The sequence below is a fragment of the Lipophrys pholis genome, assembly GCF_963383615.2.
Source record: "Lipophrys pholis genome assembly, chromosome: 11".
Classification (NCBI taxonomy): domain Eukaryota; kingdom Metazoa; phylum Chordata; class Actinopteri; order Blenniiformes; family Blenniidae; genus Lipophrys; species Lipophrys pholis.
Window position 1 is genome coordinate 28,485,039 of NC_137631.1, and position 23,656 is coordinate 28,508,694.

The 23,656-nt window shown below is 43.7% G+C and overlaps 3 protein-coding genes across 3 annotated transcripts; 1 reads left to right on the forward strand and 2 right to left on the reverse strand.

Moving 5' to 3' along the window:
• The first annotated feature begins 2,498 nt into the window (after positions 1-2,498).
• ldha (lactate dehydrogenase A4) lies at positions 2,499-9,490 on the forward strand. The gene is made up of 8 exons (XM_080475944.1): positions 2,499-2,896; positions 4,630-4,755; positions 5,372-5,489; positions 5,561-5,734; positions 5,831-6,004; positions 6,082-6,199; positions 8,453-8,576; positions 8,659-9,490. Exons 2-8 carry the CDS (start codon positions 4,630-4,632, stop codon positions 8,821-8,823), a joined length of 999 nt encoding a protein of 332 aa, XP_080332070.1. The 5' UTR covers positions 2,499-2,896; the 3' UTR covers positions 8,824-9,490.
• A 499-nt stretch (positions 9,491-9,989) lies between these two features.
• On the reverse strand, positions 9,990-18,299 carry tsg101a (tumor susceptibility 101a). The gene is made up of 10 exons (XM_080475943.1): positions 17,909-18,299; positions 15,874-15,961; positions 15,728-15,793; positions 15,480-15,643; positions 15,280-15,406; positions 14,604-14,661; positions 14,363-14,457; positions 12,105-12,307; positions 11,758-11,997; positions 9,990-11,671 (listed from the first exon to the last, which is right to left on the reverse strand). The coding sequence occupies exons 1-10, from the start codon at positions 17,948-17,950 to the stop codon at positions 11,582-11,584; spliced, it is 1,173 nt and encodes a 390-aa protein (XP_080332069.1). The 5' UTR covers positions 17,951-18,299; the 3' UTR covers positions 9,990-11,581.
• A 623-nt stretch (positions 18,300-18,922) lies between these two features.
• On the reverse strand, positions 18,923-21,829 carry LOC308116945 (tumor susceptibility gene 101 protein). The gene is made up of 6 exons (XM_080475475.1): positions 21,674-21,829; positions 21,509-21,593; positions 21,353-21,418; positions 19,824-19,987; positions 19,644-19,743; positions 18,923-19,366 (listed from the first exon to the last, which is right to left on the reverse strand). The coding sequence occupies exons 1-6, from the start codon at positions 21,713-21,715 to the stop codon at positions 19,248-19,250; spliced, it is 576 nt and encodes a 191-aa protein (XP_080331601.1). The 5' UTR covers positions 21,716-21,829; the 3' UTR covers positions 18,923-19,247.
• Between the last annotated feature and the right edge of the window lie 1,827 nt (positions 21,830-23,656).

Here is a 23,656-nt window from a genome sequence, read left to right on the forward strand (position 1 = left end):
AGGCAAAACAAGCCTGACTGATTCCAACAATGATCTGCATCAATTGTTTTTTATACATTATACTCGTTTACACGTCGTTGCAAGCGACAATTTATCGTTTTTGCATTTTTGTTTCAGAAAGTTTAACGTTGCACAGCAATGTCTTCGAAATGATGTAGTTTCCTTGTTGGGCCCCTAGTTGGTGCCGTTGGTTGTTTTTTTTGTAATTCAACCACAGGTGAGCTCAGAGAACAAACTAAACTAACTTTATTAATCTCCTTGTCAAACAAACATCGTCACACTTCAGGCAGAATTTGATCAGATATCAGAGGAGATTGGATCTTCTGTGTAGCGGCAGGAAACCTGCAGTAACAGACTGGAAACCTGCAGTACCAGACTGGAAACCTGCAGTAACAGACTGGAAACCTGCAGTACCAGACTGGAAACCTGCAGTAACAGATATAAACCTGCAGTAACAGACAGGAAACCTGCAGTAACAGATATAAACCTGCAGTAACAGATATAAACCTGCAGTAACAGACAGGAAACCTGCAGTAACAGATATAAACCTGCAGTAACAGATATAAACCTGCAGTAACAGACAGGAAACCTGCAGTAACAGACTGAAAACCTGCAGTAACAGATATAAACCTGCAGTAACAGACTGGAAACCTGCAGTACCAGACTGGAAACCTGCAGTAACAGACTGGAAACCTGCAGTACCAGACTGGAAACCTGCAGTAACAGACTGGAAACCTGCAGTACCAGACTGGAAACCTGCAGTAACAGACTGGAAACCTGCAGTAACAGATATAAACCTGCAGTAACAGACAGGAAACCTGCAGTAACAGATAAAACCTGCAGTAACAGACAGGAAACCTGCAGTAACAGATATAAACCTGCAGTAACAGATATAAACCTGCAGTAACAGACAGGAAACCTGCAGTAACAGACTGAAAACCTGCAGTAACAGATATAAACTTGCAGTAACAGACAGGAAACCTGCAGTAACAGACTGAAAACCTGCAGTAACAGACAGGAAACCTGCAGTAACAGATATAAACCTGCAGTAACAGACCTGAAACCTGCAGTAACAGATATAAACCTACAGTAACAGACAGGAAACCTGCAGTAACAGATTTAAACCTGCAGTAACAGATATAAACCTGCAGTAACAGACTGGAAACCGGAAGTAACAGATATAAACCTGCAGTAACAGACAGGAAACCTGCAGTAACAGACAGGAAACCTGCAGTAACAGATATAAACCTGCAGTAACAGACCTGAAACCTGCAGTAACAGATATAAACCTGCAGTAACAGACAGGAAACCTGCAGTAACAGACTGGAAACCTGCAGTAACAGATATAAACCTGCAGTAACAGACAGGAAACCTGCAGTAACAGATATAAACCTGCATTAACAGACTGGAAATCTGCAGTAACAGATATAAACCTGCAGTAACAGACAGGAAACCTGCAGTAACAGACAGGAAACCTGCAGTAACAGATATAAACCTGCACTAACAGACAGGAAACCTGCAGTAACAGACTGGAAACCTGCAGTAACAGATATAAACCTGCAGTAACAGACAGGAAACCTGCAGTAACAGATATAAACCTGCAGTAACAAACCATTACAAAAAACATCATGTAACAGCAATAGCAGACCTTTCACTGTATTTTGTACCTTTAATCGGCTTTATGTGACGAGTGTGGTCATTTTTGGGAGCAACTTATTGGTTTGGTGAAAATATAGACATTTTCATCACAAATACTCTGGACCACAACAAAGATAAACTTTAAAAATGAGACTTAAAGATTCTCATGTCACTATGTTATCGGCTTAAATTCTTTAAAAAAAATCTAAAGATAAAACTCTAACCACTTCCTTCATCCATCAACAGTCTCCATTGTGTGTACAAGTGGCACCTTTGTAAGTCGGGTTGTGGTTCAGGACAATAGGAAGTGAAAAGGCTCTGCTGGATTGTGCCACAGCAGCACGTGTTCCTTTCTCTGCTGAATTACTGTGTGTGACTTAAGAAATGCTCAGATAGGCAATCCAAACGGCCTGAACATTTTGTTCGGAGGTCACCGGGGTTGTGTTGCAATGACATAAACTGAACTAAAGATGGCGCAAGATGTCTTCTCCCTGAAAGGCTTTTCACTTTAGATCTGTGCTATCCAAACACACGCTTTAGCCAACTACTATAATGAGCGTACGTTGGAATGAAAAACACGCGACAGAGAAGTAAAACATGGAAAACTGAAGTAAAGATGCCGCAAAACTTCTCCCGAAATGGTTTTAACAGGAAGATCTCTGCTATCCAAACATGTTTAGTCACACTAATATACCGTTGCTCAGAAACACTATTTGGTTTCCGAGCAACGTGCGTAAATATTGGAATTAAAAACATAAATGAGAGGATAGTGAAACGTGCGGAGTGCACGTCAATAGGAGAGCAATGTACACATGTTTGTTTCTTCCGGTATGAGTCACGCAAGGCTCACGTTGGGACGTGCAGGATGACTGAGGCGTGATGTCTGAAAGAACAAGAATAGTGCGATCGAATGAGGAACATGGCCCCATATTGCATTCATCATTAATGAATCCATTTTTCCCTAAAGCGCGCCGTCTGGAGATGTTTTAGAAGTGACACTGATGCGCACGCCGTCATTACGCGCACTCCGTGCCGCATCCTGCCGGCGGACGTGACATGCAACACGTCTCGTGGACGCGCTCGGGCGCCAGTGTGTGCGTGCGTAACGTCCCCCGGAGGAGGCTTGTCTTTAAATAGGAGCGGACACTCCCTCAGCACCACCACTTCTGCGGAAGAACAGCGACCGAGGAGGAGCAGACGCGTCCCGGCTCGTGTTTTCACCCACTGAACTGAACTGAACTGAACTGAAGCCTCCAAGGTGAGACGGACACACCAACACATCCCGGGAGTCCCGGATCAGCTGGGATTCACTCTTTATTTGATGGAAAGAATGAGACTGAGCGCAGCTGTGTGTTTGAGACAGGGATGTGCCGCTGCGTAACCAATACCACTGATTGTTTCTTTATATTCCGAGGCGGAATCCAGTTTTTAACTTTATTTAAATGGAATTAAATGAGCATTTTTATATGTGGGAAGGTTTTTCTTTTTCAGTAGGATGTAGGTCTCCAAGTTGAGTTTTTCTACCTGTTGCAGCAGCGCTCGCCATCGAAATGATGATGATTATTATTATAATTAATGTATGTAATTATGAGAAAATGTTCACAGCAAATGCAGAAAACGTGACGCATGTGCCGCACAGGTTGAGGTTGACGTAACAGACGCAGTGGTCACGCACGCCCCTGTACAGCATGCAGCGACCATCTGACTGCAGTCATGAAGCTCAGTGGAACAGGAAGAGCTCAGCCTTCCTCGGCGGTTCGGTTTGACAGGAAATCGAGCTGCTGCGGTGTCAGAAAGCGGTTTTATCACCTTGGCATTGACCGAATCTGCCTTCTCATCTAGATTAATGTCACCGTTTTGCTCGGGGTTGTGTACTTGGATGAATTTAGTGAATGGACTGTGCACAAAGACAGTAGCCCTGGTTGTTAAAGTAACTCCAGCTTGGTGGAATGGCGTTGAAGAAATTCAGGATGGCGGCGTGAAACACTAGCCTCTGGAGTGGCCAGCGGGATACTTGACTCCCCAGCAGCTCGGTGAACTTCCAGCGACCTCCGGGTGATGAAGATGAACTGGAGAAAAAAGCTGGAAATGCCCAGTTTTACTTTACTTTAGTCTTTTATTCCACCCTCTCTGCTTTATGTATGCTATATTCCCAAAAGTATTCGCTCGACTGCCTTCACACACATATCAACTTGAGTGACATCCCCTTATTAAACCATAAGATTCGATAAGTAAGTTTACAATTTGCTGCTGTGACCGCTTCAATTCTTCCAGGAAGACTTTCCACACGGTTTAGGAGAGTGTGGATGGGAATGGTTTTTATACACCTGTGGCCCTGGAAGTGATTGGAACACCTGAATCCAATGATTTGGAGAACTGAGCAAATACTTTTGGCAATATAGTGCAACTGCCTTTGCAATCTTCAATGAGTCCTCTATACAGGATGTAAAGTAATCCTGTAAACTAAGGAGTAAACCCCATTCAGATCATCTACTGGTGTCTATTGAACCTCAGAGAGGCAGATGATTGGATGATGGGATCTCGGGTTTAACACGTCCGTCTTAGTACACGAACTCGGCCTGGACAGGTCTGTAATATCCCCCCATGAGGCCTGTCAGGTCTGTAATATCCCCCCATGAGGCCTGTCAGGGGATCAATGCCGTCGGGTTCTTTACTACCACTACGTGCCTGTTTCTGCGTCTCTGGAGAAGCAGCCCAGTCATGCTGGGGATGGAAACACGCGCACCCAACCAGGAAGCAGCAGTAATGGAGTTATGTCAGCTGCTCAGAGATCGGTTGCTAGGGAGAGAGAGAGAGAGACACCGTCTCAAGCTTCTTCGTTTTTTCCATGAGTGGTGGTGAGAGTGGTTGTGAAAGTGTTTGGGGTTGAAGGTGAAGTTTCACTTCTGTAATGATGAAAGGAAAAAAAGTACATTTGACTCAGCCAGCGGAGGATGTGAACTCGGTCACGTACTCCATCTTCACTCGCAGATGTCAACCAAGGAGAAGCTGATCGGCCACGTGATGAAGGAGGAGCCCATCGGCAGCACGAACAAGGTGACGGTGGTGGGTGTCGGAATGGTGGGGATGGCGTCCGCCGTCAGCGTCCTGCTCAAGGTGAGCACACGGGTCACGACACGACACGACACGACACAGCCGCTTTAGGAGAACAAATCCTCAGAATAATAAACCTCTTCAATACCGAGTAGGAATATAAATGATCCTTTATTAAATGAAGCTGACTGGGAAACCGGTGTTTTTTCTTTAATTAACGGCAGAGACGTCCCTACCAAATGTTATGAAAGCGATGTAGTTTTCATGTTGGGCCACTAGTGGGTGCTGTTTGTTTTTTTTGTAATAAAACCACACACACATGCACCCAGAGAACAAAACGCTATAAACATGAATAATGGGAGTCCACGGACATTTGCTGGATTATTACGGTGACTGTCAAAATAAAAGTACCAAGTCCCAGGAGAAAATTAACTGGGAGTCACGACACGACGGAGGAAATGTTCTTCCTCTCGTCCGTCTACTGAGCATGTGCAGAAGAGTTATTTAATCCTCTGTCTCCGCCCACCGTTGTCGTGGAAACGGACACTTAAAGTGCAACGAAAGTTTTGCGTTTTCATTAAAATGCCTAATTTCCATGTAGCAAATGCAACGAGTGTGTGTGGGGGGGTGGGGGTTGAACCTGCAATACGAGGGTGTAAAACAAACCGCCGTGTGTCAGGACTTGTGTGACGAGCTGGCCCTCGTCGACGTGATGGAGGACAAGCTGAAGGGGGAAGTGATGGACCTGCAGCACGGTTCGCTCTTCCTCAAGACGCACAAGATCGTGGCCGACAAAGGTGAGTGGGATCGCCTTCCTCCGCGCTTTCAGCTCTGGGGCGAGACGCAACCGTTCCCTCTTCTTTTCCAGACTACAGCGTGACGGCCAACTCCAAGGTGGTGGTGGTGACGGCCGGCGCCCGCCAGCAGGAGGGCGAGAGCCGCCTCAATCTGGTCCAGCGCAACGTCAACATCTTCAAGTTCATCATCCCCAACATCGTCAAGTACAGCCCCAACTGCATCCTTATGGTGGTGTCCAACCCAGGTAGGGGCGGCTGTGGTCGTGGGGGGTGGTGGGGTGGGGGTGTTCCTGTTGGCCCCGTAGGGCGCGCCACGCTCACGCCTCCTCTCGCCCTCTCAGTGGACATCCTGACCTACGTGGCCTGGAAGCTGAGCGGTTTCCCCCGCCACCGCGTCATCGGCTCCGGCACCAACCTGGACTCCGCCCGCTTCCGCCACCTCATGGGGGAGAAGCTGCACCTCCACCCGTCCAGCTGCCACGGCTGGATCGTCGGCGAGCACGGCGACTCCAGTGGTGAGTTCCGATTCGAATTGCGTTTCCTGAATCCTCGGGTGGGGGCTTTCCTTCTCACCGTCTCCGTCCCGTCGCAGTGCCCGTGTGGAGCGGCGTGAACGTAGCCGGAGTTTGTCTCCAGAGCCTCAACCCCCAGATGGGAGCCGAGGGCGACAGCGAGAACTGGAAGAGCGTGCACAAGCAGGTGGTTGACGGGTGAGTTCAGTTTTATTTCTATTCAGGCAAAAACGGTCATTTCAAGTAGGGACGGGAACCGACTTCGCTACCACCGAGTACCGAGTCAACGTCAAATCAAACGGAACCAGGCGTCGGTACCTAAACGCATCGTTGTGACTGAGGGAGTGGAAGAGTAGGTGATTTTGAAGAGTGCACAATTTGACAGCCACAGTTCTACCGTCGCATATCTAGAGCTCTACCGTCACACTGTTTGCGGGAATAGAAGTAGAGGAGCATTAATAAAAAATACTGCATGGCTGTAGGTACGGGTTTTTCATGTTGAAGAAATTTGTGAAACAACTGTGATGTAACAGTACAAAGAGTTGATGTTGATTTGATATATTTGTAAAAGTTTTCATATTGAGAAATAAATATGTTAAATTAATTAATTTTTTTTTTTTTTTTTAAACACAAAAGTATCAGCTCAAATGTGAAAAACAAAACAATTCAACATGAGCAAGAGGAGGAATGTTAGTGAAACATGGTGAGTGACGAAGGAAAGAAGCTCAGTGCAGTAAAGTCTAAACCTACAGCAGCTTCACTAGAAAACGGTCCAGAGTCCTGAACCAGCCAGAACCGTAAGCTTTAAGAAATAGACAAGTTTTAAACCTACCCTGTTTAAAGGAGTCATATTATCCTCCTGTTCTCCTCCTCCTCCTCGTCTGGTCGCTCCAGAAACCTTCAGTATTCAAAGTTTCTAGCTTCTCCTTGATTTTCTTACATTTGAATATTGGATCATAGGAGCTGCATTAGGAATCTGCTGTGTCTGTGTGAGCTGGACTGGCTCCACCCACACATGCCCATCTTGGGAAGAGGAGGAAGTACTTCCTCTCGTGGTGCCATGTGCCAGAGCAGAGCTGCCTAATTGTGGGAGGAGTCAAAGGGAGGGCCTACCTTGATTGTGATTGGCTAAACCCCCGATGACACTATATAGGGTTTGATTTCTGATTGGCTGGTTGGAGCGTCACACACCAACACACACTAAAAATAAACAAGCCAGGGAGAGAGAGGACAGACTGTCTTCACTTCTGGGACGTCAGTCCAGGTATGGGGAGGATTAGTACTGCTGGAGAACCTTTAGGAAGTGAATTTAGTACAATATGACTCCTTTTAAAAAGTATGGTATATCTTAAATTAGCCCTTAAACATGATTTTTCATAGATATTTAGGATTCAATGACTCAGAGCGACTGTTATTAACATAACAACTCCGACTCCCAAAGGGCAGTCGAGCTTCCTGCTCCTGGAGGTTTCTGACCAGGAGACGAGTCGAGGCAGACTTCATGGTTTTCAGTGGCGTCCAGGTCCAACATACCAATCCAGAGTATTGACACAGCAGCTAATCACAGGCTCTGATTTCCACTTGAGCAAACGGTTTCCTGGCGTGATGCAACAGTCTGACCTGTAAAGCCTGATATGATTTTCATTGTGAGATTCACTGATTGTTGCAGCAGCCAGGGGTTCCTCCAGAGGTTCAGCCCTGAGCAGAACAATAAGCAGCATGTTTGTAAAGCCGTCGGCTCTGGAACCAACAGGGTTTTTTAAAACGGAATACACAAAAGAAGTTTAGTCTGCGTAGCCAGTGGAAGCTCGGGGAAGACGTGTGGGAAGAAATAAAGAGGAAGATTCCAAGTTCTATTTAGCCGTCTTCTTTTTTAAAACTGGACTTTTAATGGATTCCAGTTTGCCTTGTACTTCCTGAAATCTTTCCATTTTATTTCTAGCACACATTTACAGAGGAAAACGTACCAACTCCACATGTCGCTAATTAATGTTTGTTTGTTTGTTTGGGAAGCTAAATGCTGTGTTGCATCTTCATGGAAGAAAGAGTCACTTTGTGGAATTTCACATCCTGGACTTTTTATTTTTAATTTTTTTGACACTTTGACGTCCTTTAGGACAAACCAACGTGATATATGGAACGAGGACTCGTCCTAAAGTCACTTGACAGAAACAACTTGATTTGACTGTTGGTGGAACTGCTTTGTATTCCTATTTTTAGTTCTTTTATTGATTTACTTATTTTTCACATTATATATATATATATATATATATATATAAAAAGTCCTGTTATGTGTAAAAAAAGGGGACATTCATTGTTTTTTACTTCTTAAAATTAGAAGAGATGTTTAAAAAGAAAAGGGGCTAAAACTTTTTGAAAGAGGAACCAGACTCAAGAGGAGACTTTCAAAATGGCTCCATCGCAGTAGTAAGTTGTGTTTTTTTCCTGCAGAGCTTACGAGGTCATCAAGCTGAAGGGCTACACCTCCTGGGCCATCGGCATGTCTGTGGCCGACCTGGTGGAGAGCATCATGAAGAACCTGCACAAAGTGCACCCAGTGTCCACGCTGGTCCAGGTGAGCAGACCGCCGCCCCGCTAAAGCTTTTCCCATTCCTTCACACCGTACTGATCTCTACCACCCCCCTGTGGTGGAGCAGGGCATGCACGGCGTGAAGGACGAGGTGTTCCTCAGCGTCCCCTGCGTCCTGGGCAACAGCGGCCTGACGGACGTCATCCACATGACGCTGAAGCCCGACGAGGAGAAGCAGCTGGTGAAGAGCGCCGAGACGCTGTGGGGCGTGCAGAAGGAGCTCACCCTGTGAAGAGCGCTCCTCTGAGGCCGATAATCCCCCGTACCCCCGCGTCCCTCTGCATACCGAGCGTATATACCGTCCGTTACTCGTCAGTCGCTGTGTACCGTCAACCGCTTCAACCGTGGTCGTTTTTGTTTGTGATCCTGTTGCCAAGCGGTAATCTCTTTGTTTATTTATTATTCGGAGTACAATAGAGACATTCCATTCTCTATGAGGAGGGCTTCCTATCCGCCATGAAACTAAAAAAAAGACACTGCCGCACGCGTCACACCGCCCCCGACACCAAAGTACCTTATCATTCTGGGTTGGAAACGACCCGCCGCGTGGCGCCGAAGCAAACAAACTCCACCTCAAGTGCCCAAAGGGAAACCGTTGGGTTGAGTGTCTCACCGGGGAGAACGGAGAGCCAGTGGGGGGAGTCGCACTGAAGGTGTCGTTCGTTCGTCCACCGTCGAAAGGTTTTTCTACCTTCGTCACGCCTCCGGACTCTGGAATCAAAACACAAAGAGGAAAAGTTATTTCCAAAACAGATGAGATCTATTTATGTAGTATTCTTGCAGGAATAGATGTTATCAGTCGTTCACTGACTTACTGAAGAACTGTACCTGTCATGGCAGCTGGATATGGATTTTTATTTGCTGTATCATCCAATAAATCTGCCAGAATCGTGATCCAACTTTGTCTTCGGCTCTTTGGTTTCTTCTTGCAGTTACTCTCTCTGTTCGGCTGCAGATCAACAGGAGGAACATTTGTTTGTTTTCACTAAGCTTCCAAACCTCACTTGCATCATATTGCCAGTAGTATTTGATCACTTTTTTGAGATCATGAACTATTACTACATGTACCCCGGCTTTTACAAAAATTGATATTTCCCCCTCTACGTTTACAAAAAAATCTTGACATAGCCCAGCAAATACCTCTGGTTCAGAGCTGCTATGAGCATGCCAAACCTGTAGGGGGCAGTGTAACGAGAAGCCATGATAGCCCATCAGAATCCTTGAAGGAAAAAAACAAAACATTGTTACATAAATCTCTCCCAACCCCACTTTAGATGTTAACAGAGACACGGATTTTATTCAGATGTCCAGTGTGTCCGGGAATCATCGTTTGAGGCGAGTGGTAGCTGCGTTTGTGTGTAAATAAGCAGCTGAAACGCAGACAAATATCACGGTTTTGTAAAAACCAGGGTATGTGTAAACATGACCTGAGTTTATTCAGCAGATAAGAGCGAAATCAAGAGTGTCAAACATTTTAGTTCAGTCCAATTCCATCTAGAATGCACTGTAACCTTTAGATTTAAAGGTTTTTCTTTGTCGTGGCCCAGTAGAGGTGATGAAAGTCTTTTTATTTTGACAAATATGAACATTTAGTGGCAAAGATTTCTGCAATCTGTCAGTTTCAATAAATCAAAATGGTGAAAGGTAAAAAAAAAAAACTACTTTTTTAATGCATGTTTTACTTCAAATAGTGCCACATTAAAATTAAGCTTTAATTTGTTGTGGCTCGTTGGTATACATGATGGAAAATGTCTTTTTTTGCAAAAACCAATACAATCATTTGAGAAATTTACTCCAAAAATCAAAATAAAGCCATTTTTTTTAAATCGTCTGCAAAATAGATCGAAATCTCCAAAAAGCACAATTCAATCTAATAATCAATGTTTTCTTAGAATTGTTTACCATTTTTGTTGGTGCTTTGGCCGACGGGTCTTATGTTCGTCGCCCCTGAGGAGGAGAGTAGTGTTGTTACTTTTCAATCAACAGCTCAACAAGGTTTCTCTGTAATTTAAATGACCCCAGACAGACGGCACATTATATCAGATTTATTTTATTCGAACTGATTTACATAAATCTACAGATATAAAAGAAAACAGGTGGTCTATGGCTGAACTGAAAACAGAAATTACAGATCATCTATCATACAAGTCAAAGTGCATTTAGTAAAAGGCTAATTTAAATGAGAGCAAACTTGACATAAGTTAACGTTTTGATTAGTACAATAGATCTTTTCCTTATTTTGAATCCCCTTGAGCCTTATTCACAAACAGAAAGTGGACAGCCGAAGGAAACGAGGAACGTAAACAAAGAGAACGAGGATCTTCCCCCGCGACGTCTCGCACTAATCGGAGAAAGCGCCCGGAGCCGAGCGGCTCCTGCACGCCGCTGACCGGCGAACGCGCTCGGACTTGGGAGGGGAAACCTGAGCAGCCGACACACAAAACGGGCAGAACGGGGAGCGGCGGCTGGGGTCTCGCAGTGGGTCTCGCACTGGGAAAAACCCCGCGGATGTGAGCCAGGAGTCGTTCAGGCCGGAGCCCCGCCCCCGTCCTGGAAAAGTGGGCGCCGATATCGGAGTCTAATCTTTCCATTCTGGCCGGCGTGGCGATGCAGGGCCCTCCACAATGCCGCCTCTCGTTTGTGCTTACTCGCCAAATGACTTTGTCTGTCGACGGCCGTGCGAACAGGAACCAACACACACACGTACTCACGCACGCACTCACGCACGCACACACACACACGCACGCACGCACACGCACACACACACACACACACACACGAGAGCTGTGTGTGCTGAGGAAACAGTACCTGATCCACAAACTGACGATGTTTCAGACTGAGAAATGATTGGAAATACAAGCGAGGCCCGACTTTGACATTTTACACTCTTCCGTTGGAGCCGGCTGATTTGAGTCTCACGAGAAAAGAATAAAAAAGAGGGGATAAAAGAGTGGAGGAGGAGAAGAGAGACGGCAGGGAGTCGGCGTGGGTCAGTAGAGGTCGCTCAGTCCGGCCGTCTTGCGGGCTTTCTGCATGAGAGCGCGGAGCTGGAACTGCTTCCTGGACAGAAGGCGAACGTGCTGCGAAAGAAAGAAGGAACGCTTAATGAGACGCTTCGCCCACAAAGGCTGTTTTTGTTTTTAGAATAAAATCCCTGCGATGGTACCTTGAGGAAGACTTCCAGGTCGATGACTCCTCTGCGGAGGGCTTCTCCCAGGTAGAAGATGGTGTCCTCGATGGCGTTCTCCTCGGCGTACAGGTTGAGGATCTGTTTGTAGAGCGGCGCGGTGGGCACGATCACGTCATCGATGTCGTTGTTCTCCGACTGGTTTTCCATTTTCTCCAGGGCCTCGCTCAGCTCCTCGTCCTTCCTCTTCAGCAGCTCGATGTTCCTGTCCACCTCGGTCTGGACGAAGACGAAAAACAAAACTTGTCAACGTGGGAAGAACATGACGAACCGTCACGTGTGTCACCGGGGGGGGGGGGGGGGGGGGGGGGGGGGGGGGGTCTCACCACTTCCTGGTCCAGCCTGGACACCATCTCTTCCAGTTTCTGGTGTCCCTTCTTCAGGTCCTCCTCCGTCCTCTTCAGGGCGTCCAGCTCGGCCTGAGCTCGGTCCATCTCCTCCTTCATCCTCCAGCGCAGCTTGTCGCTCACGGCCGAGATCAGAGATGCGCGGATGGTGTCTTCGCCGATGGTTCCGTCTCTGTTCGGGCCTGAAGTGGAAGAAATCGACTAAATAAACTGAAGCACAAACCGAGGAGGGAAAAAAAGCCTTCTCAGGTACACGACCTGTAGTGTGAACGTGATCGGACCGGAGGTTCTCGGGCCTCTTAGCCCAAAAAGACTACGCAAAGTCCCGCCGGAGCTATTTAGACATGTCACGCCGGTCAGCACCCGGGTTGCCAGATGTGAATCACTGTTTCCAGCCCAAACAAGGTAAAACCCACACATGGCAATAAAAACCAGCCTGAATCTCAGCCTGTGTAGGAACCAGGTTAAAACCATAACACTTTTATATGTGTGATAAAGAATACAGTATAAACACACTCATGTACTAAATGAACAAAGTTAAGAGAGTTTGGGATACACCACATATGTGGCAACACAGGTCAGCGTGTAGATTCCTTTTCAAGCGGTTGTTAAATACGAGCTGAGAAAATCTAGACAACATGAGGAGGAAAAGTAGAAGGAGAATGAGGAAGAAAAGAGAGCACAGCTTTTAACATTCAGGCGGAGCCGCCTCCTCCGGCGCTTCTCCGTGACGTCAGTCACTCGTCAATGATGAAGCCGTCGCATGTAGAAGAAAATCACATAAGATGGAGGCCTGGGTCTGGTGTGAAACCATCGGAATTGGTGTTTCACACGGCAACAACACAGGTCGGATACGAGTCACTTGTGAGTAAAAAAAAAAAAAAAAAAAACAGAATTGTGTGAATTGGGTTTTTTGTGTGAAAGCATAGACGTCTTCATCACGTATACTCTGCGTCACAACTTTAAAGTTCAATATTTAAAGATTATTATTGCCCCATTTTACCGGTCCGGCCCACTCCAGATGGAAGTTGGACCCTGAACTTTTAAATCACAAGTTAAATCCCATTTAGTTGAATCTCATTAGAATGAAACAATACATCTGGACCCACAACGCGTGACCTTTGGAGTGAGACTCTCTCACCCTCGGAGTGACTTCAGCGGCTCGCCGAGGCACCAGTGAAAGGTCGCCGCTGTAACTAGAGCGGGGCGTATTAAAGGTCAAAGGGGGGAGGACGGACCTGAGGTGGAAAGAGCAATCTCACCCCCGACGTCCACCCCCACCCTGCATCCTCCACCTCCAGACGCACACGCTCCTATATTTAGGCTGGGCACGGATCCGCCGCACAAAGACAAGAGTGATGATCAGATAACGGCGGCGTGCAGCAGTGAGAGGCTGCCGAAGACCCGCCGCGCAAGACGAGCTTCACTTGACTCCTATTTTTAGTAAAGTAGAAGAAATGGGTTCGACTGTAAGCCAAACCAACTCTGACATTTGTGTGAGCCGAGTTCAGAAAGTCCTCAAGGTGGTGGTGACTCTGGAAACATCCACGGGTGTGTTCACTCTTACATAACGTCTTCGACATGCGCAGAAACGCTTTCAGGTCGAAAACTGCAGAAACTATAAAGGAACATTTTCAGTCTTGCAAAACCCAATGGAAGACTTCCGAAGCTTAAAGTTTACAAATGAGTTTACATACTTTATAAATCTGCTTCCAACACCCGTTACTACTCGTGTTCAGAGCAGCGTAGAAACTGCTCGTGTGCATGGATTGTTGGAAATAGGACAAAAACACATTTTAGCTCAGGAGCCACTAACCCGGGTGGGTCGGACCGGGAAAATAGTTCAATAACAACATTTAAATCGAAACTTTTAAGTTTTTCTCTGTATTGAAACACAGAATATGTGATGACAATCTTTAGAACACGAAACAGACGAGTGCTGGAAATGACTACAACTTCAACATAAGAGTCAATTTTAATGAAACTTTCTGGCAAAATACAGTGAAATGTCCCGAAAACCTAAAGCTGTTGCATTCTGGGTGTTTGGGGCGAATGCTAGTTTGATAGCTCAGTTCGGGTGTCGGTGTTGTGTCGCTACTCTTAAGAAATTTGTTTTCCTTCAACAAGTTACAGTTTGCTTGGTGACGTGGCGACCAGATCGGATCCTCTTGCGGGGCCGGTTTTGGCCCACGGGCCTCATGTTTGACACCCTAGTCTAGATGCGACATGTGACCTACCCACTGTGGAGACTGGAGTCTGTGCAGGGAAGTGTGCAGGTCCAGCAGTGGCTGGGTACGAGTTTCCTCCGGAGTACTGGTACCCTGGGTAGCCTCTGAAAAAACAATAGAGGGAAATATACTCCTCAACCTCTTTAAAATGTGACTGGAAAAGAAATGTATCCGTGGAAGTGGCGAGTGGAGAAACCACAGAATCAACACATGTGACAGCTGAGGGGTAAAAGCTGCAATAACTTCTCACCCAGAGTTTGGATTTGGGCCGTAAGGCAGCACTGCAGGCATCCCAGACATGTAGGAAGCTAGAAGGAGACAGACGGGAAAACTTTTAAAGAGGAAAATATTCAATCTCTTCCACTCTGATGGACTAAAGAGCGTGGCGCTGTAATATGTGAACGCCACCTGGTGGTATAGGGAGTCATTGCAAGTTGAACTGATGGGCATCAACGACCCACTAAACTACAACAAGAAAACAAATCCACACATTTATTGATCATAAATAGTAACCTCTTAACTTCTTTCTTTTGTTTAATGACTATAATTTCTGAGCATCACATTTAATACAAACACTACGTCTATAACTATACCAACGATTCAAATAAATTTAAGATATTATGAGCTCTACTTTGAGTAATTTAGTATGAATGTGGATCAACTATATCAGTTATTCTCACTGTAGATAGATATTCTATTCTTATATCTAAAAGTAGACAATAAATAATGTTTTGATTAAATATGAAGCTTTAGAACAGTTTTGAATGGATCTGCAGAATTTTGTAAAGTAATACTTTATTTCCTTCGCCAACAAAATCCCCAAAAAACTGCGGAAAAAAAATATTGTCCCACAAAAAGCGGATGATCAGCGTCAAGCACAGGATTGAAAGCTCTTCAAGTGGCAGCAAACCAACATATCTACTCACAGTTGGGAGGACCGACTGCTTGAAAGGCCTGGTACGGTGCCTGCGTGGTGGGCCGAGAGAACACGGGCGGCTCCTCCCCGAACACGACGATCATGACCTGAATCAACCCGTACAGGTCCGACTGGGGCTGCGAGGCAGAAAGCTGCATGAAAGACACTGCAGAACTCCCGACACGCACAGAACATTGAGGTGAAACTTACGTGCTTCCACTCGTGGAGATAGGGCAGGTAGATCTTCCCGTTGGCGTCGATGTGTTTGCCGGTCTTTATCATCATGGCGCTGGTGGGCTTGACGAAGCATATGGGAGGGTTGTAGGGATACGTGTCCAGCAACCACAGACACACTGGGATGTTGTAGACGTTGCCTGAGAAGAAAAACAAACATTGACAAACCATCAGAAGTCGGCTCAGGGATCACTAACGCAGAGCTGAAGCAGAGCATTGTTTACCTCTATAGCTCACGGGCACGGTCCCCGTCAAACTCATCAGGTCTCTGGTGGAGCCATCGTTAAAAACTGAAACACACCATCACAAACTCCGTCAACAAGCAGAACAAACAGTTAAACATCTTTTGGATCAGTAACATTAAATTTACCATAAGCATCCATGACCGGCTTCAAGTCCTTGTATTGGGAGATGACGTTGATTATCTCTCGGACAGTCATTTCTTTGTATTTGTATTGCTGAATAAAAGAAAGAAAGAAAAAAAAAAAACAGAAAACAAGACAAATTAATTCAAGCTGCCTGAAGTGAAGACACATTAAGTTGAGAAAAAAACTAATCGAATCACATTCATTCTGAGAAATCTCATCATAGGAAGGATTTTGTAGCTTCAGAAATTACTTCATTGTCTTCCATCTCATATAATTTATTGAATTATATTGATGGACAAAAAACTGTAGAAATGTGCCATTTGGGTTTTTTAATCCGTATTAAATTATAGCTGGATTTCTATTTAGTCCACGAGTGTTACTACGGCTCTGTAAATAAATTAAAATCTTCTTGACCTGGGGCATATATCGGACATAAATTCAAAAGAACATTAGGTCTCTATTGTTTGTTATCCTGCAGAACGACGTGACAAGTTTCACGTTAGCGCGGCGGAAAACAATGTAGTTTTCATGTTGGGACACAAGTTAGCACTGATTGTTTTTGTAAGGAAACCACACACACACATGCAGTAGAGAACAACACGCTGTAAACCATAGCAACGGGAGCGCACAGACATTCGTTCGACAGATGAAGAAGTTGGATTGTTAATATGGTGACTGACCAGGCGTGTGTGGAGTTTGCATGTTCTCGGCGTGGAGGCACGCAAGCTTCCTCCCACAATCCCAAAACATGCATGTGAGGTTAGCTGTTGACTCTAGATTGGTGTGAATATGAGAGTGTGTGTGTTTGTCTGTCTTTGTGCTGTGATGGTCTGGTGATTCATCCAGGGTGGATCCTGTCCTCAGCGATCATGAGCTGGCAGTCTGCGCACTATTAAGATGAATAAAAGATGAATTGTTTATCTATTGTTACACCTCTCAGAGGCTTCTCCTGTCGGATAACCTGGGCGAGTGGCTCTATTAAAAAAATAATAAATAATGGGCGGCCTTGTCTACATCCTCACTGTCGTGTTAGTTGGTTTGAAAAACCACCATTGACTTTGATCCTTGATTTTTTCATCACTTTAAATAAAAATAAAAAAACCCAGACAGAATCATATGCAGAGAAGGACTGCACGTAACATCTCCTTAGAAATATGAGTAATAAATAGACTGAATGACAGATATATTTTGGTTGTGAGCAGAAAGCAATCATGAGAAACTGGGATAAAGGGGTACTAACAACAAACCAGGGGCTGAACATCGAGGAGGAAATCCTCAAAATAGAAATCGCAAAACACATACTGAGACACCAAGAAGCACTAGTAGAATAAAAATATAAATGGACTATATACAAGACAGAAAAGGACAATACTGGACTTTAAACAATGAGCAATCAATAAATCTGTCTTTAAGGCTAAAATAACATGAATGAATTTCCTAAATTGGTTTATATTTATGTTTGAAAATGTGTTTTCTAATGAAGATTTAAATGGGGGGAAAAGAAAGCAGATTAACAATATGAATGTATGTTTGTCTATTCCTCATAAAACCTGTCTGTAAGTGATCCGCCTGGTCATTTTAGCTGTTTAATCCAGTTCACTTCTAATTGAGGCATGAATGAATTTTCAGACATCCAAACAAACAAAATGTGTTGTGTGATCATTAAACTTAAAAAAAGTCACACTGAATTATTTTTTTTACTGAAAACATTGTTTATCTGAAAACCTTGCAAAGTACAGAGCACGAGAAGAGCTAGTAGGGTTAAACCAGCCAGTGGAGCACGAAGGAAGGACCGAAAATAAATGATTAAATAAAAATAATAGTGAAAACCAGCGATGCACTTCACAAAAACACGGAGCTGACGTGATAGTGGAGCAAGTGGGGAAGTCAATCAAGGTGTAATTACACGTCTCATCAAAATACATCGTAGTAGAGTATCTTCATAACAAAACCAAGACCGTGATGAAGTAAAATGGACATTTATTAAAGTGTGACATGATTGTTATCGTTAGCATTAGCTTTGATCGACAAGTTTACCTTCAGCATCTTCTTAAGGGCACCGTCGTTGACCACTGCCATGTTTCTCCTCTAGTTCTTTCTCTTCTTTTTAAATGACTGGGGTGGTCAAACTTTAAGACTTTAAAGCCAGCGAGAGTGACAGCTAAAGCACAAGCTAATGCTATGCTAGGCTAATGTTAGCCCAGCCTTGGGCCGATGATACTAAAGACCTGAAAGTTGCTCTTTTTCTGTATAAAAGCCTCCGTTTCGAGAGCGAGTAATGTCTCTCTTGGCATGTATAATAATTACCCACACAGACTGAAACAAACAGTCGTTAATAGTTCGCAAAAACAGAGACCGAAAAGGAAAAATATGATCAACAAAAAGCAGGATCCGGTCGTCTCCCTGACTACTTCCGGTGCGTGACGTCATGAACATGTTACAAGGTGCGGCTGTAAAAGGAACCTGTAAACACGTAAACTAAAATATAAATAAATTCAAGATAAAGAGAGCATATGTACCGATCACTATATATAATTATGGAATAATTATGTCATAAAAAAGACAGATTTATTTTCCTGAAAACTATTATCTCATACATTTTGAAAAACAGTCGTTTTTTGTTTTTAATGTGAATGCATGTACATAGAATGTGTACTGTACTATACACACACACACACACACACACACACACACACACACACACACACACACACACACACACACACACACACATACACACACACACACACACAGAGTTCTTAGTTCTTCATTGTATTGTATATTATCTCCTCGTATTCTGTAAGACTTCTCTATTACTCAGCAGAAAATTTCTAAAATGTTACTGTGCCGTGTAGGTTTTGGAAATTTGAAAAAAAAAAAAGGTTTGGGTGAGGTTGTGGAGCCCTGCAGGATGAGTGCTGCAGCACTCCCTGTTGGATCAGAGAGGATCCGCATATCTACAATCTGGCACAGACACATCTTTACTCACACACTGTACTTGCATTTGGCAAATAAGAGCTGTTGTGATTGATGAGACTGAGCCAAAAGTTTATCAAGATCCCCTTTTATTTCACAGAGTAAATACAAAGTAAACACAAAAAGCCAAATACAATATATCTTTGTGTTCCTGACCTGCGTGAGTCTCCTCAGGTCAACAATCCAGAGGGGGTGAAGTTACATATTTATGAACATCTTGTAAAGAAATCCAGAAAATTGTTTTATTACAACAAATTATGTTTCCACCAGCCTTGCATTCTATTCAGACCTTTTGAATCAGAGCTTACACTTTATTGTTTTTGTTGAATATCATCTGACACTGTAAACATGATACAAAAAAAAACTTTCATCACAAATAATTCATAAATTCCACAAACGTTTAACAATTAGTTTCATTATGTGGCTGGAAAGGTTGACCATCTTCTGTGGTTAGAGACAGATATGAACTTTCATCCATCCTTGTTCGTGCGTCTGCTTCTCTATGAAACTGCAACCAACCTGAACAAGAAAAAAAAAGGCACTTTAATTATTAAACACGAGGATCCATAAAACTGCAGGTTCATTCAGGTACATGTGCTCGACTGTCTGTCTCTCTTATCAGTGGAACTTTCAATCTCGGAAATGGTGTGTGTGTGTGTGTGTGTGTGTGTGTGTGTGTGTGTGTGTGTGTGTGTGTGTGTGTGTGTGTGTGTGTGTGTGTGTGTGTGTGTGTGTGTGTGTGTGTGTGTGTGTGTGTGTGTGTGTGTGTGTGTGTGTGTGTGTGTGTGTTCCTTACAGAAACCTTGTTCAGCTGCTGGATGTGGACGCATGATGAGAGGCGGCGTCTCTCCAAACACGGCCACCATGACCTGCAGCAGGCTCAGAAGATCACACTCCTGGACAGAAGAAAGCAGAAGTCACACTGCTGCGACGTGAAGCTCTCCCCCAGCACGACGCTCTGAGCCGGACTCCTCACGTTGCTCCACTCCTCCAGGTAAGGCAGCAGGACTTCCCCGTTGCTCGACACGTAGTTTCCTCTGAGGATCATCATCTCTGGTGTCGGCCTCACGTAGCAGATGGGGGCAGTTTGAGGGTAGTTATCCTCAATCCACAGGCAGACAGGGATGTTGAAGGTGGTGTCTGTTGAAGAAAGTATGTTTTTCTCTAAACTGAGACTTTCTTTTTTTTCAATATTCTTGCAGAGTGTCTGAAAACTACAGAGCCTCTGACATAACTTTGAGTCTACTAGAAAAAAAAAAGCCATATATAAAACCCATGCATCATTATTATTATTATTATTATTATTATTATTATTATTATTATTATTATTATTATTACTACAACTGAAAGAAAACTTTAAACTGTGGCCATAAATTAATAATCCATCATCACAAATTTGCATTTTGTGGCCATGAACAAGTTATTTATGACCATGAATTATTGATTTTTGGCCATGAAATAGCAAATTGTGCTCAGAAAATGTCAATTTTTGGCCTAAAAATATTAATTTGTGTGCACAATTGAAACTTTTATTTCGAAGTCATGTCTGGGGCTCCGTAGAAAACAAGATTAATCAAGCTAAAATCAGCGACAAAATAATACTCATATTGAAAAAGAGTGGAAAAATTGTCTGTTTGAAAAGATGATTTATGTATGATTCTCATCAAAAACAGGAGAGATCTGACGATGCTTTATGGTGGTGAGGTGCCTCAAGGCTCTTTCCTGGGACTCTCTGTGTTTATCAGTTAATAAGATAAGATATCCCTTTATTTATCTCGCATGTGGAGAAATTTGCAGTGGTACAACAGGATAGTAAAGAGAAAGAAGTACACATAGCAGGAACTTAAAAAAAAAAAGCAGATAAAAATACAATATAATAGAAAAATATGCACACGGTGCCTATAAGTGTGGACATGTACAGAATATGGGGGTGGATGTATTTTACATAGTAAATACGTTCTTATAGATTATTATAGTTATAGCACCACTTATTGCACAGCTGGAGTGGAGTGATATTGTCCAGTTGTAGTGTGTCTGTGGTCTACTGGGAGCAGGCTTGGTTGAAGAGTCTGACTGCAGCAGGGAGGAAGGACCTCCGTAGAAAACAAGATTAATCAAGCTAAAATCAGAACAAAATAATACTCATATTGAAAAAGAGTGGAAATATTGTCTGTTTGAAAAGATGATTTATGTATGATTCTCATCAAAAACTAAATCAGCAGTGAGCCACTAACAGGCTGATATTATTACTTTTTATAAATGCAATTTAAATATGAGTTTTTTTTTCAAGAAATCATTAAGTGGAAACCAGAGAAAAACAAGTTGTTTTATAACATGAAACAAATCCAAACGACTTGCCGATTCCAGCATTATTGTTTTGTTGATCCTCATAAAGGCACCGACTCCCTACAGATACACACACACACACACACACACACACACACACACACACACACACACTCACACACACATATATATATGTATATGTGTGTGTGTGTCATTTACCTGATATCATGACAGGGACGGTTCCTTTCAGGCTCATCAAGTTCTTTGTGGTTCCGTCATTGTAAACTGTTCAAAACAAATCACTGAATCATTTAGTTTTTCCTGTAATTCACATGCATTTGTCAGGAGACGCTGATTTGTCATTCAAGCTCTCACCATATTCTTCCATCGCGGGCACGAGGTCTTTGAAGAAAGTTATTGTGAGATGAATCTCATGAGCCACATGCTTTCGGAGATAAGCCTTCAAAAACATCAAAACAAACTAAATTACACACTGAAGATTTCAGTCGGAGTGGTTTGCCGTCTGTCGCTGGCCTTTACCTTGGGAAGCATTTTCCTGATCGTACCCTCGCCGATCGACATATTGAAGTTACCCTGGTGAAGAAAATAAACGTTTTGGATCTTTGTTGCTCGGCGGTGCTCAAACAGCTTCTAACCGTTCCTGCGTCCAGCTCCTTTTTATGACCCTGCGAAAGCAGGAAGAGGACGGAGGTACAATCACACAGCTGCCCTAGAAAGGAATATCTAGGCGACATGACGCAAAGAAAACAAGATAAGAATTAGAGGAGAGGATGCGAGTCTTCAAACAGATCATTTTAGTGGCTTCTTTAATACCAGCAAAATCACATCACTATGAAACGTCCAGATGCTTTTTTGGGAATGTTGTAGATTTGTATTGATTTTAGTGACATTCAGTGTGGTAATATATAAAGTCTTTACTTGTCCTCAGTACTCACACACTCAAATATATATATAGGAAAACAAAAACAAATCTGAGTTCTTGTGCAAAGTACCGAAGCTGCTTACTGTATTTACTGGAAGTACATACATGTGTGAACTCTGCAAACAGATGAACCGTCGTGTGAGTTTATAGCGGCACTCCCGCTGGATTTATGGTCGTACTTTAAACTCTCGGCACACCTGTACCTGCCCACACCGAGCCAATGCTGACCTGTTCAATCTTTAGTCCAGGTGAGGTCAAACACGAGGCCCGAGGGCCAGAACCGGCCCGCATGAGGCTCCGATCCGGTCTGTCGATGTAAAAAGCAAATTATCAAAGAAAACACAGATTGATTTATTTTTTTCCCCCAAGTAGCACATGGATCAAAGTGGGCGGACCCTGATCAGTCCTCTTCGTTCTGCATGCGGTGGCATCGTAACCTGCTTGCTTGCAACTGTCGTCACGGCAACGACGACTTTCACTCGTTTTAAGTTTGTTTCCCCTCGTTTCCCTAACCCTAACCCTTATACATGCACGATCAATACCAGAAGGACATTAAAACAAATACAACCACAAAAAGGGACCCTCCTTCTCTTCTTCCTATTAATACCGTCTTCCGTCATTAAGTAAATAATAAAAAGAATAAATTCAATAAATAAATTTACACAGCAGGCCCTCCATACAAACACCCGTACTGAGAGATGAATGCCCTCCGTATCATTCCTACACTCTGTCTTCCTCTACACTTATTTTTCTGCCCCTTTCATCGTGTGTCCAGTCACCCGCTTCCTAAAACTCTAAATAGAGGAATGAAATGATTCTAAAACAAGTTTGATTGATGTAAACAGAAAAAGTAAATACATGAGTTAGATATGTTTATCAAAATAAAAACAGACACACAAACGTTGATTTAGAGGATAAATAAATGACACAACACCGAGACCCAGGATGAGATAGCATTAGCCTTGAAGCCAGGGGCAGTTTGTAAAAACACCCATAATGCAACAGCTATAGAACTTTTTAAATATAAGCAAGAGTTTATTGGACACTGCAAGATTTGAATGTAAATAAAAGAGCATTTAATTGTGAATACGTGCTCAGACCTCCGCTGATCCGACACGCCAGCAGGCAGCAGGTCAATCGAGGTCGTGCTGCAGCATCTCAGAAGCTTAAAGCGTCGGCATGGCAACGGGTTTCATTCAAACTGGCTTGATGTTGAGATTGTAGTAATTTTCCAAAGTAATTGCTTTTGTGAAAGTAGACATTTTCATCATCTGCGCCAGAACAAAGAAACTTTAAAGTTCACTATGGTTCTACTTTAGCATTCCGGTCCACTCGAGATGAAATTCAAATATGATGCATTTGACATTCCTGCGAGAAACGGAACGTGGTTAAAAAAAGGCTTTAAATGGCAACAGCACGAAAACAAATAATCAGGAACATGGAGTCCACTAGAACAGCTCAAAAATACAGATTTAGACTTCATAAACATAACAAAGCAAACATTCATGGTCCGGCCTGTAGGTGGCAGCAAATCTCACAATTTGTACATTTGAGGGTTGAAGAAAACAAAACACAACTTC